The sequence below is a fragment of the Eulemur rufifrons genome, chromosome 7, assembly GCF_041146395.1.
Source record: "Eulemur rufifrons isolate Redbay chromosome 7, OSU_ERuf_1, whole genome shotgun sequence".
Taxonomy (NCBI): Eukaryota; Metazoa; Chordata; class Mammalia; order Primates; family Lemuridae; genus Eulemur; species Eulemur rufifrons.
In genome coordinates, this window is record NC_090989.1 from 100,900,931 (window position 1) to 100,916,392 (window position 15,462).

At 36.7% G+C, this 15,462-nt stretch overlaps 1 protein-coding gene and 1 non-coding gene across 4 annotated transcripts in view; both read right to left on the minus strand.

Annotated features, from left to right (window-relative positions):
• The window catches only part of GFM1 (G elongation factor mitochondrial 1), a 49,152-nt gene extending 40,195 nt beyond the window's left edge, over positions 1 to 8,957 (minus strand). Inside the window, exons 1-5 of one of the 3 annotated variants that reach the window (XM_069473033.1) lie at positions 8,776 to 8,957; positions 7,442 to 7,594; positions 5,717 to 5,849; positions 4,720 to 4,924; positions 2,503 to 2,619 (exon numbers count right to left, since the gene is read on the minus strand). In XM_069473033.1, the coding sequence (XP_069329134.1) occupies positions 2,503 to 2,619; positions 4,720 to 4,924; positions 5,717 to 5,849; positions 7,442 to 7,594; positions 8,776 to 8,865 (698 nt within the window). In that variant the 5' untranslated portion in view covers positions 8,866 to 8,957. The remainder of the gene's footprint in view (positions 1 to 2,502; positions 2,620 to 4,719; positions 4,925 to 5,716; positions 5,850 to 7,441; positions 7,595 to 8,775) is intronic. The other 2 variants (XM_069473034.1, XM_069473035.1) reach the window with 2 other exon arrangements.
• Positions 8,958 to 11,870: 2,913 nt separating this feature from the next.
• Positions 11,871 to 11,976, minus strand: LOC138388866 (U6 spliceosomal RNA). Its single transcript, XR_011234342.1, has one exon. It is a non-coding gene; the product is annotated as a U6 spliceosomal RNA (small nuclear RNA).
• Between the last annotated feature and the right edge of the window lie 3,486 nt (positions 11,977 to 15,462).

Sequence of the window (15,462 nt, forward strand, 5' to 3'; positions counted from 1 at the left end):
AATAACGTGACACAGTGTCAACTAAATCAAGGTTTAAAATTCTTTTCAGTGTAGTTATAGGATTATCTTTTTTTTTTTTTTGAGACAGAGTCTCACTCTCTTGCCCGGGCTAGAGTGAGTGCCGTGGCGTCAGTCTAGCTCACAGCAACCTCAAACTCCTGGGCTTAAGCGATCCTACTGCCTCAGCCTCCCGAGTAGCTGGGACTACAGGCATGCGCCACCATGCCCGGCTCATTTTTTGTATATATATATTTTAGTTGTCCATATAATTTCTTTCTATTTTTAGTAGAGACGGGGTCTCACTCTTGCTCAGGCTGGTCTCGAACTCCTGACCTCGAGCGATCCACCCGCCTTGGCCTCCCAGAGTGCTAGGATTACAGGCGTGAGCCACCGCGCCCGGCCAAGGATTATCTTTACTATATTCTAATTATTTGAAAATTGGCAGGCATACAAAGTAATAAGAGCACCCATTTATTGAATACTTATAATGCAGCAAGCACTAAATATTTGACAAGTTATTTATTTAATCTTTACATCATATGAAATAGCTTCTATTATAATACCTACATTTTCAGATCACAAAGCTAACTTAAACAGGCAAAGTAACCTGCCCAAGGTTGTACTACTAATAAATAAAAGAGCTAAGATTCAAAGCCAACCCGTCTGAGCTCTTGAAAATTCTATTAGCTATAATCTTATTAATCAGAACATCATAATCTCTAATAAGGATGATTAGATACCTTACTTTATTCCCTTCCATTAACAACAAACCCAATCCTACAATTTTTAACACAAAATATACTAATTTGTAATTTTTAAAAAAAGGTAACTAAATATGACAGACTCTTCAACCCTGACACCAGTTCTCCACCCCTCCAGGGACTAAACAGGTAAGAGTCACAAATAAAATATATACAATAGAGAAATGGAGATACCTGATATCTTAAGAAATCAGTCTGAAAGTTTTTCAAAACATTTCTTTAAAAACGGAAATTCATGTCAAAAAATAATAAGCTTTTCAGAAAACATACCCCTAAATTAAAAAAACGCAAAAGAAGCCAATTCCAAAGAGTCAAAAAAAAAAAAAAAAAAAAATTCTTAATATCCTAAAGAATGCTCTTCACAGCCTTCAGATTTCATCCTTCCTGGCAAGGTCTCTAGCTCCTAGCCTTTGTTTCAGAATCATCTGTGGCGTCCTTTCCAAATATACATGCCCAGTGGTCTAGAGCTGGGGAAGGAGGTATGTACATTAAGCTCCATTCATGGTTTTGCAAAGTTTAAGACCCTCTAATTTAAACAACAGAAACATATGCTCCAGTAATTCTGGGAAAGTGAATTTAGTTACTAATACAAATATTTTTTGAGTCTCTATTCTATACCAGGCAGTTCTAGGGGCTGGGACATAGCAGTGAATAAAGCAAAAAAAAAAACCTCTGCCCTCCTGGGCCTTACATTCTAAGGAGTGGTAGATAAGCTCTGCTGTCATTACTTGGTCGTCACACAAAAAATGACAGAAACACCTTATCCACTGGACAGCCTCCATCCTTTTCCTGCCTACAAGACAGATGATGAGGACCAGTTCTACAGTTCACTGATCACAGTGCCATTCACCCACCAGCCAGACTTGCAATCCCAATCCCCTGAGGAAGGAAACCCTTCAGGAAGTGCCTGTGGAGAAATTACCAGGTTACAGGGGTTACTCCTGAGAAGAAAGAGTCATCTGTGACTCCCCACATTGTCTAGATCAGTGTCACTCAAAGTGTGGTCTGCAGACTTTGCAAAATCAGCACCACCCGGGAACTTATCAGAAATGAAAACTACAGGCCCTGCCCCAGATCGCCTGAATCAGAATCTCTGGAGGTAGGCCCAGAAATATGTGTTTTAACAAGCTTTCCAGGTGATTTTTATGAAATCTAAGGTTTAATAGCCACTGGGCAATTATAGTACTTTGTATGCAAAGGTCACTCAAAAGTTGACTGACCATATACCATGTCAAAAAGTTACCAATTTGCTTCTTGCATTTCCCAAATCACATTTGTACAATTTTAACTGTTTTCACATATTAATCTTTTTATCTATGTAATACTGTGAAGTAAGTTGAGCAAATATTTTTGATCCCTATTTTCTTCCCAATTTTTATCACAATACCCAGGACCTAGCAGCTGCTCTACAAAAGTCTGCAGAATGAATGAAATAAACAAATAAATGAACAAGAGGAAAAAGAGATACCACATTAACAGCCCAAACTGAAGGCCTCCTGCTACCACACAGTACATGCCATAATGTGATTGATTACCCAAAAAGTAACATATTCTCTCTTAGAATGAATACTAAGCAAAATGAGGAACAACTGGGATTAAAGGCATTAAAACAAAATCATCTTAGAAAATATTATTCCAGACACACTTCAAAAAGATACTGAATGTCTAATGAACCTATCCTTTCCTTCTCTTTGATGCTTTTTAAAATATAAAATTTGAATAGCATATATTTAACACTTACCCAAAGTCTCCATCAAAATAGATGGCTCGTTCCTCAATGAGATCTATAACACCTTTAAAATTACCCTCCAACCCAATGGGTATCTGTGCAAATGCTGCATTATGATTTAGCTTAGATCTGAAAAATAAAAATACACTTGTTTACCTCTTTTCGTCTCCCCAACTCCTTTGAAATGACAAAATAAACATAAAAATAAATCAGTAGCAGATGTTGTAGAACTGAGAAGGGTGTTATCAGTGGGTCAGACCAGAAGATATAAAGCAGTTGAGAACATACAACCAAACTCAAGGAGCTCAGGAAGCCACAACCCCATTTAGGCAACAAAAAGAACTCCAAACATAAGTGTTTTCCCATCAGATCTCCAGAATACATTGGATCAAAAAAAGAAAGGGGAAGAACAGGTAATGGGTGCCTGGCCAGGATATTAAAAAATAGTGGGCTGGCCAAGCCCACCTCTCATTCTTAGATCAACTGACTATAGCAAAGCTGAGTACAGTTTTCTGAAGAGGGAGTTCTTATGGCAAAACTCTTACAGTGGGTGTTAACATCAGACACTCACCATTAGCCTGCCTCCCTAGCCAGGCTCAAACACTGAATAAAAACTGCACTCACTGGCAGGAATTCTCACTGGAGAAGAAACATGTTCTAGCTACCATTGTTTATTCTAGACTCTAGACCCCTACCTGTAACTATGTATAGAAATCTACACATCACCAAATATTTGAAGAAAAATAATAGCTTGAAAGAGAAGTGTGAACACAAGAAATAATACTAAACTTTAAGAAGAGAGTTACTAGAGGAAAGAAAATAAAATGTAAAGATTTGAAAAGTAATTACTTCTATTAGTATAGATATTGCAATAAAAGAGAAAGTTTATGAAAATTAACTACATAATTGCTGACAAATTTCTTTATGTAAAGGACAGACTAAATAACAGAAGGGACACAAACGAATATCAAATTAGTGAGTTGGAAGCTTAACCTCAAGAATTCTCACCTAACCCAGTGCAAAATGAGGAGACATAAAGTATGAAAACTATGATAGGAAAGTTGAGATATGAAGGCCAGATCCAGAAGTTCCAAAACCTATTTAATGGGAGTTACAAAATGAGAAAACAAATAAATGGGAGTGGAGAAAATAAAGAACCAAAGTAACCAAATAAATGCTAAAAGCGGCCAGGCGCAGTGGCTCACTTCTATAATACCAGAACTTTGGGAGGCCAAGGCAGGAGGATCACTTGAGCTCAGGAGTTCGAGACCAGCCTGAGCAACAAAGCGAGACCCTGTCTCTACAATTAAAAAAAAAAAAATTAAAATTAAAATTTTTAAAATAAATAAGTAAATAAATAGAATTGTTAAAAGAAAATTTTCTTGGAATTCAGAAAAAGACTTGGTGAAATGAGTCCATCTATTGCCGAGCTTGAGTAATAAGGACAAAAAGTGAAAATAGTTTTACCAAGAAAATATTAAATGCTCAAAAATGAAAAATTTCACTTCCATATCCTCAAATACATCACTTCTATCAGATTTTGTCATGAGACACATCACTCTTAGCTTATTCAGTACCACAAACTTTGCCACCTATATTCGTCAGCTGTGTCATGTGAAACTTGAGTATGAACTCTACAGCTACATTTGCATATCTACAAAAGGTACAATGTGAAATGCTGACTCTTTTTAAAGGCTATGAGAAATATATAGTATTGTGTAAAATGTAAAATACTATAAATATCACTGGATTCTATCTGGTACAGAAAGGAAGTGTTACTCTTCTCCTAGTAAGCATATTACCATGTGAAAGCAAGAGAATTTCATCTCTATGGCACATTACCTAAAGACATTAATTAAAATCCCTCAAATAAAAGTTAAAACCTAAGAGGAACCTTTAGGTTTATCTAAGTAAAATGCAAAGTATTTTTAGAATCTACTCTAGATTATAACTTTTCTAATTATATCAAAACACTATAAATTCTGAATTCATCTTCAACCTCACTAGAATTTAAGCCGTATGTCCCCATTTTACAGAGAAGGTAGTTGATGAGATCATACCACAAACCAAACCACTGAACTCAGTGTTCCATTTATTTCATTCACATAAAGAAATTTTAAAAAAGAAAAAATGTTAGGGTAAAGTTTAATGACACTGAATTATCGTCCTTCTGGATATAAGGTTTGCTGTCCAGATCACACCTTCTCTGTTCTTTCTAAAGCTCTGTACCTCATTTGCTGCAGGGCTCTAGCAGGGTTGGAGCCCATTCGGTCCAATTTGTTAATGAAAGTTAGAAATGGAACATTGTAGCGCTTCATCTGACGATTAACAGTCATGGTCTGGCACTGCACCCCTCCAACTGCACAGAGAACAAGGACTGCGCCATCCAACACTCTCAGGGCCCTTTCAACTTCTATTGTGAAGTCCACATGCCCTAAATGAGACAAAGAAGCATGGGAGGGTCTTAAAGAGCAGTTTGAATTTTTAATATATGCACTATTAAAAGTTTTTGTTATCTCTGCTGATTACATAAGTCTTCTAATTAAAATGTAGATTCCTGAGCTCACCAATACCATTCACCTACCATAAGGTCCAGGGCACAATAAGATCACTTCAAGAAGATGCTAGGCACAGGCACCTCTGGAATCATCTGGAATATGTAAAAGACAAAAACCTTTCTACTGACAACTTATTTGCACTATTTCTAAAGGAAACCATGTAAGAATAAAGTGCATGGAGTCCCAAGTCAGTCTTCTCTGATAGGCATTCAGTGTTACACTTTTAAGTATTTATTTGATACTCAAAAATTAGGCCGGGCGTGGTGGCTCACACCTGTAATCCTAGCACTCTGGGAGGCCGAGGCAGGTGGATCGTTTGAGCTCAGGAGTTCAAGATCAGCCTGAGCAAGAGCGAGACCCCATCTCTACTAAAAATAGAAAGAAATTATATGGACAACTAAAAATATATACAGAAAAAGTTAGCCGGGCATGGTGGCACATGCCTGTAGTCCCAGCTACTTGGGAGGCTGAGGCAGGAGGATCGCTTGAGCCCAGGAGTTTGAGGTTGCTGTGAGCGAGGCTGATGCCACGGCACTCTAGCCTGGGCAACAGAGTGAGACGCTGTCTCAAAAAAAAAAAAAAAAAAAAATTAATTGGGTCATATAGTAAAAGAAAGAACCAAAGGTGCTTTTGCCAAAAGGTGTAATAAAATCAAGAACTCAACTCACCAGGAGTATCTATAATGTTGATATTGACATCTTTCCACATGGTGTAAGTGGCTGCTGACTGAATAGTGATTCCTCTTTGTCTTTCTAGTTCCATGGAATCCATAACAGCACCAACTCCATCTTTACCTTTCACCTAAACACAAGCATAGCAATTCAGATATCTGTCCCTGATTCCAAAAAGTATTTACTGAAATGGAACCAGAACACAACTAGTTAACTTATGCAATTTTCACATAAGCCTAATTGTTAAGCCATATTATCTCATAAAGTAGACAACTGATAACAGATGGTCCCCTGACTTAGTGGTTCAACTTAATGATTTTTCAACTTTACCATGGTACAAAAGCAATACACATTCAGTGGAAAATCATACTTCAAGTATCCATCAATCATTCTGTTTTTCACTTTCAGTGCAGTATTCAATACATTACATGAGATATTATTCAACACTTTATTATAAAATAGGCCTTTTGTTAGATGATTTTGCCCAACTGTAGGCTAATGTAAATGTTCTGAGCACATTCAAGTTAGGGCAGGCTAAGCTGATGTTTGGTAGGTTAGGTATATTAAATAGATTTTGAACTTACTGGGTTTTTTTTGTTTGTTTTTTGGAAGTTTTCTGAGACAAAGTCTTGCTGTGTTGCCCTAGCTAGAGTGCATCATGATAGCTCACTGCAACCTCAAACTCCTAGGCTCAAGCAATCCTCCTGCCTCATCTTCCTGAGTAGCTGGGGCTACAGACCCGTGCCACTGCACCCAGTTAATTTTTCTATTTTTAGTAGAGACAGGGTTTTGCTCTTGCTCAAGCTGATCTTGAACTTCTGAGCTCAAGTTATGCTCCTGACTAGGCCTCCCAGAGTGCTAGTATTACAGGCGTGAACCACCACGCCTGGCTTATTTTTGATTTACAATAAGTTTATTGTATATAAGTATATATACATCAGATATTGTATTTAAGTATATTGTATATTTATTGTACATAACCCCATCATAAATCAGAAGCATCTGTAGAGGTTGTGCCCTATAATAAATGTCAAACCCTTTTTACATCACTGTCCTCAGCAAATGGTGTAACAATCACTCTGGTCTTAAAACCACCCTCACACCTTCTATATTATTCCTGCCCAGCAGTCTTGCGTTAGTCCATAAGCAGACATTCAGAGAACGGATCTTTCCCAGCTCTGATGCATGTGGATTTGATGCCTAGGTAAAAAGGATTCAGCTTTTAAAGTATACGATTTAACAAGATAACCTTTTCTGAAGAAATACTATAAACTGGAGTTAAGTTAGTCAATGATATCGTAATATATTCAGGAGTTTCAAGCCTTTTTTAAACACTTTTTTTTCTGATATATTTTTTAAATCATGATGCTCATACTACATATCATTTTAAACCCATTTTTCCACTTAACATTATAAACATTTCTGCATATCATTAAAAATTATGTAAAAACCATTTTAATGGCTGCTTAAGGGTACATCATTTTGATTTAACATTCTTAAAAGACATTCTGCTCAGGAAAGTCACAGTGATGGTCTCTAGATATATTACTCAGAACACTTCCAGCCAACTTGAGCTATCCCCTTTGTGCATGTGACTTTGGTTAAACATCCATGGTTACCATTGTTCTAACCTTTCGGGTTTTGTAAAGTTTATTAAATCCTAACTACAAAACAATTAAAATCAAGCTCTATTTAATCTACAATCAAGCATCAACCATATACCTCATGCATCTTTGCAATTCTGCCAGTGTAGTAAAGGACTCGTTCTGTTAATGTGGTTTTCCCAGAATCAATGTGAGCTGAGATTCCAATATTTCGTATTTTTTCACTAGGAATTACCCCTGATGAACACCATCGGCAGAACTTCCAATTAACCTGAAAAAATAAGAGAGCTCAATTCAAAACACTTTTTATAATCGGTAACAACAGAAAAAAAAGGGTATGATGGACGTCTTTCCTTCAAGGAATTTCAGTGGACATAAAGATAGCCTGGAAAGGCAGAAGGGAAAATGTTTAAACCTGCAACTCCTGTAACCAAAGGAGGGACTACAAAAGAAGACAGAAAGGATATGCTCTTTAAAATTAGTCAATTAAATGTAATTAAAATCAAATGACACAGACCCTTTTGCCAAATATTACAGGTTTGAAAATACACACTGGGGTTGATAAAATCAGAAAGCTAGCTCCCAAAACTACTGTAATAGAAAATACATGTTCTAGCTTAAATTTTACTTTCTTTCCCTTCTCCTTTATTGTATGTAGTTCACAGCTAACAAAGATGTTTGAGAACTTATATGCTCTATGCGGTGATGCCAAAAGCTCCATGACAGCCCCAAAAGATTTCCAATTCCTTCTAAACAAAAACAATTCATCAAGTATCTTTTTTTAAAAAAATTTTACTCTGGGGGTTGAATCCGCATTTTATGGAGCTAAATTACATTATAAACCCCGGCCTACAGGTCTGCACGTCCAAAAACAAACAAGATGTGCATGTCAGAAAAGGCTTAACATCTACCTAACCCTACCTCACTCAGAGCACCACCACCACCCTGCCCCAAAAGCATTTTCAAACTTTCATTTTTTATACCCCCCAAAGAGAAACAAGACCCATGAAAAGTATCGGGAAGAGGAGCGCCAAATCAAGCTAACCCAGGGCCGTCTGAGAAAGGGGGCAGTCGGCCCAAGGACATGCTGTAGTGAAAAGAGCACTGGATAAATGAGTCAGGTGTTTGGGGTTTGAGTCCCGGCCACCCTAATTTTTCAGCTGTCTGACATTCACTCAAGTCGTATCTCCTCTTTAAGGTATCCATCAATGAGAGGCTTAACCATAACTCGGGGGCTCGTCCAACTTCCTAGGTCACCGAGACGATGCTCAAGAATAACGAGCTTATTTGTAGGTGCCACTGGGCTTTTCAGCACTGAGGCACGACCGCTCGAACTCGGAGCTGTCAGTCAGGAGGTCTCAGGGAAGGACGGAAAGTCACTGCCTTCATGGCCCTAAAGGGACTGCAAGGTCCCGGGAACAGTCCCTGATTCGGCCTCGTCGGCACCAGTACCTGCTTCCCCTGCCAGCCTACGGCTGCAGGGACCTGAGGGAGCGGCCTGCGCCCCAGAGCCGCGGCGGCAGCGGCTCCCAGCAGCCTCATGGCAAGCGCAGAACAGGCGTGAAACTCCCGCACCTCCGGGTCTTCTCAGCCGCCGGCGCCGCAGCCAGGAGCGTTCCAGGTCACGCCGCAGCCAGTGCCGGAAGAGCACTTCCGGGGCAAAGGACACAAGAGAGAAGTGCGGAAGGAAAAAGAGAGGAACTTCTGTCCCAAAGCGCCGAGCACTGACTGCCTCCGCTACCTGTACGCCATCTGCCGGCGTGGAAGAAAAAGTGCAATCGCCTTGCGGAGCTAATTAAGTGTTTGCTCCCAGTAAGTTGGCAATGCTGTATGGGCGGGGAAGGGGTTTTTTTGGTCTTTGTTTTTTTTTTTTCTTTTTTTAACATTATCGCTATATAAAGATGCATGGTTGTTAACATGGTTGTTTGACCTATATAGCAATGTGGAGAAATGTTTACAACAGAATTTAAGTGAAAAAAATGCCAAAATGTTGTCTACGTTAATATTACAAATATGAAAAAAATTATCTTTAGAATTGCCTAAAAAAGAACATGGAAAAATAATAGTGAATGGTCTATCGCAGGGACAGGTGTTAGCCAAAATTTTATCTCTGTGAGAACAGAGTTAAATTTTATGAAGAGAATCAGAGATGTGAATTATTGAAAGAAAATTTCTATAGGAATGCAGCATTTCTGTGTGCTATATCAAATCAAAATGACTTGAATATTTCTTTGCAAGGTAAAACTAAGTTTATATATGATATGTGGCAAAAAATCCAAGCATTTCAAAGAAAAGCTATCTTTTTTCAAAACATTTCTTTTTCAAAAGGAAATTTTGGATGAACATTTCCCCCAGTTAGCAAAGGTCATTGATGAGCAGGATGATATATGAGAATCATTGGAAGAACATGCAGCTATTATAGGCTGATTAATTGGGGAATACAATGACATCACACTCAAATTAGCATTTCAGCTTCACCTAGTTGATATCACCAGGGCACCTAAAGAGCTAGAGATGGAATTGATTGAGCTCTCTAGTAGATGACATTTTAAAGTCATTGTTTGATGCTAAGAAAGATCCAATTGAAATATGGAAAAATGCAGTAGAATACCCATGCCTTCAGCAACATGCCCCCAAAAATGCTTTTTTGCTTTTCAACCACTTATTGCTGCAAATCTACATTCTCCTACCTACCCCAAATCAAGACACCGCTAAGGTCACAAATGACTGATACCTGTCTAGAGATCAACTGAAACTGTGGACCTCCATGCTGCAATCAAATATTCAAATGCTTTCCAACAAAAAGCAGGAACAATAAAGTCATTAAAGGGTCAGTTAACTTTAAAACAAATAGTTTTCATTTTTTGAAATTAAGTACATAGCAGTTAGATTTTTACAAAGTAATGTACATTTTTAAGTATATCTAATTGAAATTTCTTGAATGCAGCCTTATTTGATTACAGCTAAATTAATGCCGCCTTCCAACATGAAGAGTTTCCCCACCCTGGGACTAGAGCTTTGCTCTTCCCCAGATATCAGCATGGCTCTTTCCCTCACTTTCTTCTGTTCAGCCCTTCTAAAACAGCAAGGCCCTTCCCCCTTTCTTCTCACCTGCTTAATTTTACTTCAGAGCACTTCTTAGATATATCCAGACATTTTAAATATGTATCTGTTTATCATTTAACTCTCAATGAAAACATAAGTTTCACAAAGATAGTGCTTTTGTTTGTTTATTGCATGTGATTAAATGTACTAGGTGTTCAATAAATATTTGTTAAATGAATGAATGAATGAGATCAAATAAATAGAAATCCCAGTAAATTACAAGGGACAAGAAAAAAATCAGCTCAAGGATGAATTTCAAATTTACTTATTATATATCATCCATGTAGTAATTTGTGATAAAGGATTTGTAAACTGCTTTGATGAAGAAATTCACTAACATTAAATATACTTTCTTAAATAGCTTTTTTGGTAGAGATGGGGTCTTGCTATATTGTGCTGGCTGATCTGAAACTCCTGACCTCAAGGGAGCCTCTCACCTCAGCCTCCCAAAGTGCTGGGATTACAAGCATGAGCCATGGCACGTGGCCTAGAGACTTGTAAAAAATTATTATATGTCTTTATATGTATTTGTTTAAAAATACATAATTGAATAAATAAATATGTAAATGGATAATAAAATTAAGATTTTTTACTTTAATTTTTAAATTTATATTTAATATACTCATAATCTTGTCACTATATTAAATATAAAAGTATAGCTACTATATTGAAATCACCATTTTAATAAACTAATAGTTTCCTTAAGTAAAGATTTCTATTCATTATCTTGTGTGTGTATATATTTGTTTTTCTATAATTATTATACCAAGCATATCCTTAATTATTTTAATTAATCACTTTTAACCAAAGTAATGAACTTTTGTTTTTGCCAAACAGAAAACTGTAAGACCAAAAACGAAGAAATGTCTAGCTAAATTTTTATGAGTATACATTTTAGATTACTTTTATAAGTTTTTAAATTTTTTAGTTGACATAAATAATGGTACATATTTATGGGGTACAGTGTATATTTTGATATATATACACAATGGGTAATGATCAAATCAGGGTAATTGATATATCCATCACCTCAAACATTTATTATTTCTTTGTGTTAGGAACATTCAAAATCTTCTCTTCTAACTACAATCATGCATTGCTTAACAATGGGGATATGTTCTGAGAAATGTGTCATTAGGCAATTTTGTAATGCAAACAATCATAGAATGTACTTACACAAATCTAGGTGGTATAGCCTACTACACACATAGGGTGTATGATATAGCCTGTTGTTCCTAGGTTCCAAACCTGAATAGCATGTTACTATGCCGAATAGCGTAGGCAACTGTAACACAATAGTAAATATTTGTGTATCTAAGCATATCTAAACATAGAAAACGTACAGTAAAAATACAGTACTATAATCTTATGGGACCACTACTGCCTGTCACTGACCAAAACATTGTTATAAGCCTTAGTGACAGTGTTTGAAAATATACAATTAAAATATAGAATGCTTCATGATTTGTATATCATCTTTGCACAAAGACCAGGCTAATAATCTCTGTATCTTTCCAATTTTCGTATATGTGCTACCAAAGCAAGCACATCTGTAAGTTTCAAGGTGGCAGAATAACACATATATAATATTAATATCATCCAAAGCATTTGCACATTCTGTTAATTCATAGTCATTTTGTAATGTATGAGAATTAAAGTAAACTGAAATTATCTTTAGTAACCAAGACTTTGTATCATTTATTACTGAGAAATTGTCAAGTAAGCAAGAACTAATTTAATATCATCTAAGGTCTTGAAATGTTAACTAAGGATCTGAAAAATTACAATTTTAGTTAACACATTTGGTCCCTATAATTAGTAGTAGCATAATGATTTTATAAGATCCAAACCCCTTTAGAAGACATCCATATTACAATTTTTTTAATTAAACACCATTTTACATATTGTAATCTTACACACTTGGTGGAGTAAATAACTTATTTGACCTATAAGATGAACATAGGAAATTTAGAAAGTTTAAATCATGAAAAGTTCAACCTTAGTTATATATAAACTAGGATATTTTATTAACCTTAGTTTTATATAATAAAACCTGGAAGAAGACATATATTGACTTTAAATAAATATTAATTCATTACAATTTGCCCAAATTCATTTATTTATCAGATATATTTCATAAATCTTTTTATAAAATATAATTTATAAACCTTATATTCATAATCATTAAATTATATTTAAAAGCTCCTCTTTTATCTTGAAAACTTGCTTCCAATAACCATAATAACAAAGGCTATTACTTAAATTAATTTGCCTACATTGTTTAAAGCTAATGAAGGAATCAAGTAGTTAATGACTTTTTTCTCTTGGATATTTTTCACTGTTTATGTGGACTATATATTCTTGGATTACAAATATGGCAGAATAATTTTTTCTGATGAATTCATCTTTAGAATGTTTCAAGTGGAAGAAAAGATAGGGAGACAAACAGGGTAAAAGATGAGCTAGAGTCAGCTTTAGACAAATATGAAATTATCACCGCAAAAGGCTAATTACAATTCTTCTTCAAGGAGAGAAGAAAAAAGTTTAAACATAAGCCATAAGCCATGCAGTTAAAACGCCCTGAATTATGGTAATAAAAGATGGGCAGTCTTCTACATTGAACAAAGTGATCTCTGTTAGACAAATAAGACGAACATTCTCCTCCTAAAGTTTTGATTGTTTTTTGATTTTTGGTGTTCTTCTAAAGTGCCTCTCAGATGAACTGTCTTCCTCATATCAGAGTTCCCCAAAGTTCACTCATTCCTTGGTAAAGTTATGCCAGGAGATAGTACAAGTTTATTATCTGACACACCCAGGAAAACCTGGCTGACATTCTGTCAAATATAAGAACATTGTTATGAGTGTGTCAAGGTTTAACCCTAAGGCTAAACGACCTGAATGCTGACCTAAGGAACATGGAGCGGCCACAGCATGCATGAGAGAGAGAAGGTATCTCCCGAAGCAAACTTGTCATACACAGACAAGACTGAGGAAAGTTTTCACTGACAAATATAAGATGATGGGCAAGCAGATAGAAGACAGGAGACAGTGATTAATGACAAAGTTGCCAGAGAACACCAAAGTCTGATCAGAACCCCCAAACCCCAGGAGATGATAATAAGCAGAACACCGGGGCCAGAGTCCAGAATCCAGATTTGCTGCAAAATCCACATAACTGGGAACAAAGGGGACTCAAGGGGTCTCAGATATGTGCATTATTACCAAATTGAAGTTCTCAATCCAGGCAGCGAAGATCTTGGCTAAACCTTGGTAGAATCCCGAAATTATCCTAGCCCAAACAACCTAAGACCACCAAGGATAAACCTGTACTTCTACAAAGTCAGGTGTGTAGGCCCAGTGCAATGAGGGAGACCATACACCAGAGGAACTGTGGGAGTTTAAATGAAGGAAAAGTTTACATTATTCTAGGATTTGGGGCAAGAGTGGAGTTTAGGCGACATTTAAATGGGGTTTTTGATCCAAAGCATAGCAGAGCTCCCACTTGAGTTGTATATATCAAGCCTGCTTTTCTATGTCAAAGTGACTTAGATTCTCCAGGCAAAAAAAAGTGGGATGTTCCAGTTCTACTAAGGTGATTTCAAAAAAACAAATTTATGATAGTTTATGATTTCTCAGAGCAAAGTTTCTCAGTGATTAAGAAAGTAGTAATCACTCAAAAAAGGGGAATTATTATGACACATCTGCAGTGTGTATTAGGAGAAATATAGTTTCCTGATACTTTGCACCTGGCTTTGTCAATGCTTGTTATTCCAGCCTGATGAACGTCAGGGCAGTTTTCAAATCTGAGAAATTTTGAATTTCTCACTTAATTTGCTAGAGAAGTTTTTTGGTTTCTAGTCCCAGCTCTTCTGCTTAAAATCCTCCTACAGCCTCATATGACTTGTAAAATGAGATTCCAACTCCTTACCATGAGTTACCTGTCTCTACATGAACTCTCTGGCTTCACCTTATATTGCTCTTTCCCTCACAAACCATGGCCTCCTTCCTGTTCCTCAGACTCATCAAGCCCCTTTCTACCTGGTCTTTGCAGCTGCTGTGTGCAAAGCCCTTTATTTGGCTGGTTCTTATTTAGGTCCCACTAAATGACCATCTCCCCATAAAGGCCTTCCCTGACCATCCACCCTAATGTCACTGCTCCTCCCCCACATAAACACATACCATTTTATTTTCACAATAGAAATTTTTCCTATATACAATATTGTTTACTTGACTTGTTATTGCCACTTTTCCTGCTATTAATATGAACTATAAAATCCAGGGCCAGGGTCCTTGTCCATTTTACTTGCCATGATATGCCCAGCATCTAGAACAGTGCCTATTACATAGGCGTACTCAATAAACAGTTATTTAATGCATGAATGAATACTGCTAAGTATCCACATGAATTGAGAGCATTCTTCATCTCTCTGGGCCTCAAAACCAACAGACCTGGGCAAAGCAAGCGCAAATGCCATGCACACCCACCACCTGTGATATCCACAGCAGAATGGGGAGACACAGAATAGCAACAGTGTTAAAGGCTCACAGTGCATCCGCCCCTCTCCTACATGGCCAATCTTCCAGAGTAAGACTCAAGTATGCCATCTGGGGTCCTCTCTCTCTCTTCACTGAGCACAGAGGCAAGGGCATTATCTTTATTTATTTTTTAATTTATTTTGTTTATTTATTTTTTTATTTCAGCTCATTATGGGGGTACAAAAGTTCAGGTTATATATATTGCCCATGCCTCCCCATCCCCCCAAGTCTGAGCTTCAAGTGTGTTCATTCCCTAGACAGTGCACATCGCACTCATCATGTAGGTATCTACCTCAGTTACTTTCAGCAATTTAAGCTGGCATTCAATGCATATAAATTAAGTAAGTTCTAAACAAATGTTAACTCGAATCAAATTTTACTGAAGTAATTTTTATGTTTTTTTGAAACATTTTACATTTAGCATATGATTTACACTAAACAAAAATGAGTGAATGTTAAAAAGGGAATGAATTAGAGAGGAAGATCAGTTTATATTAA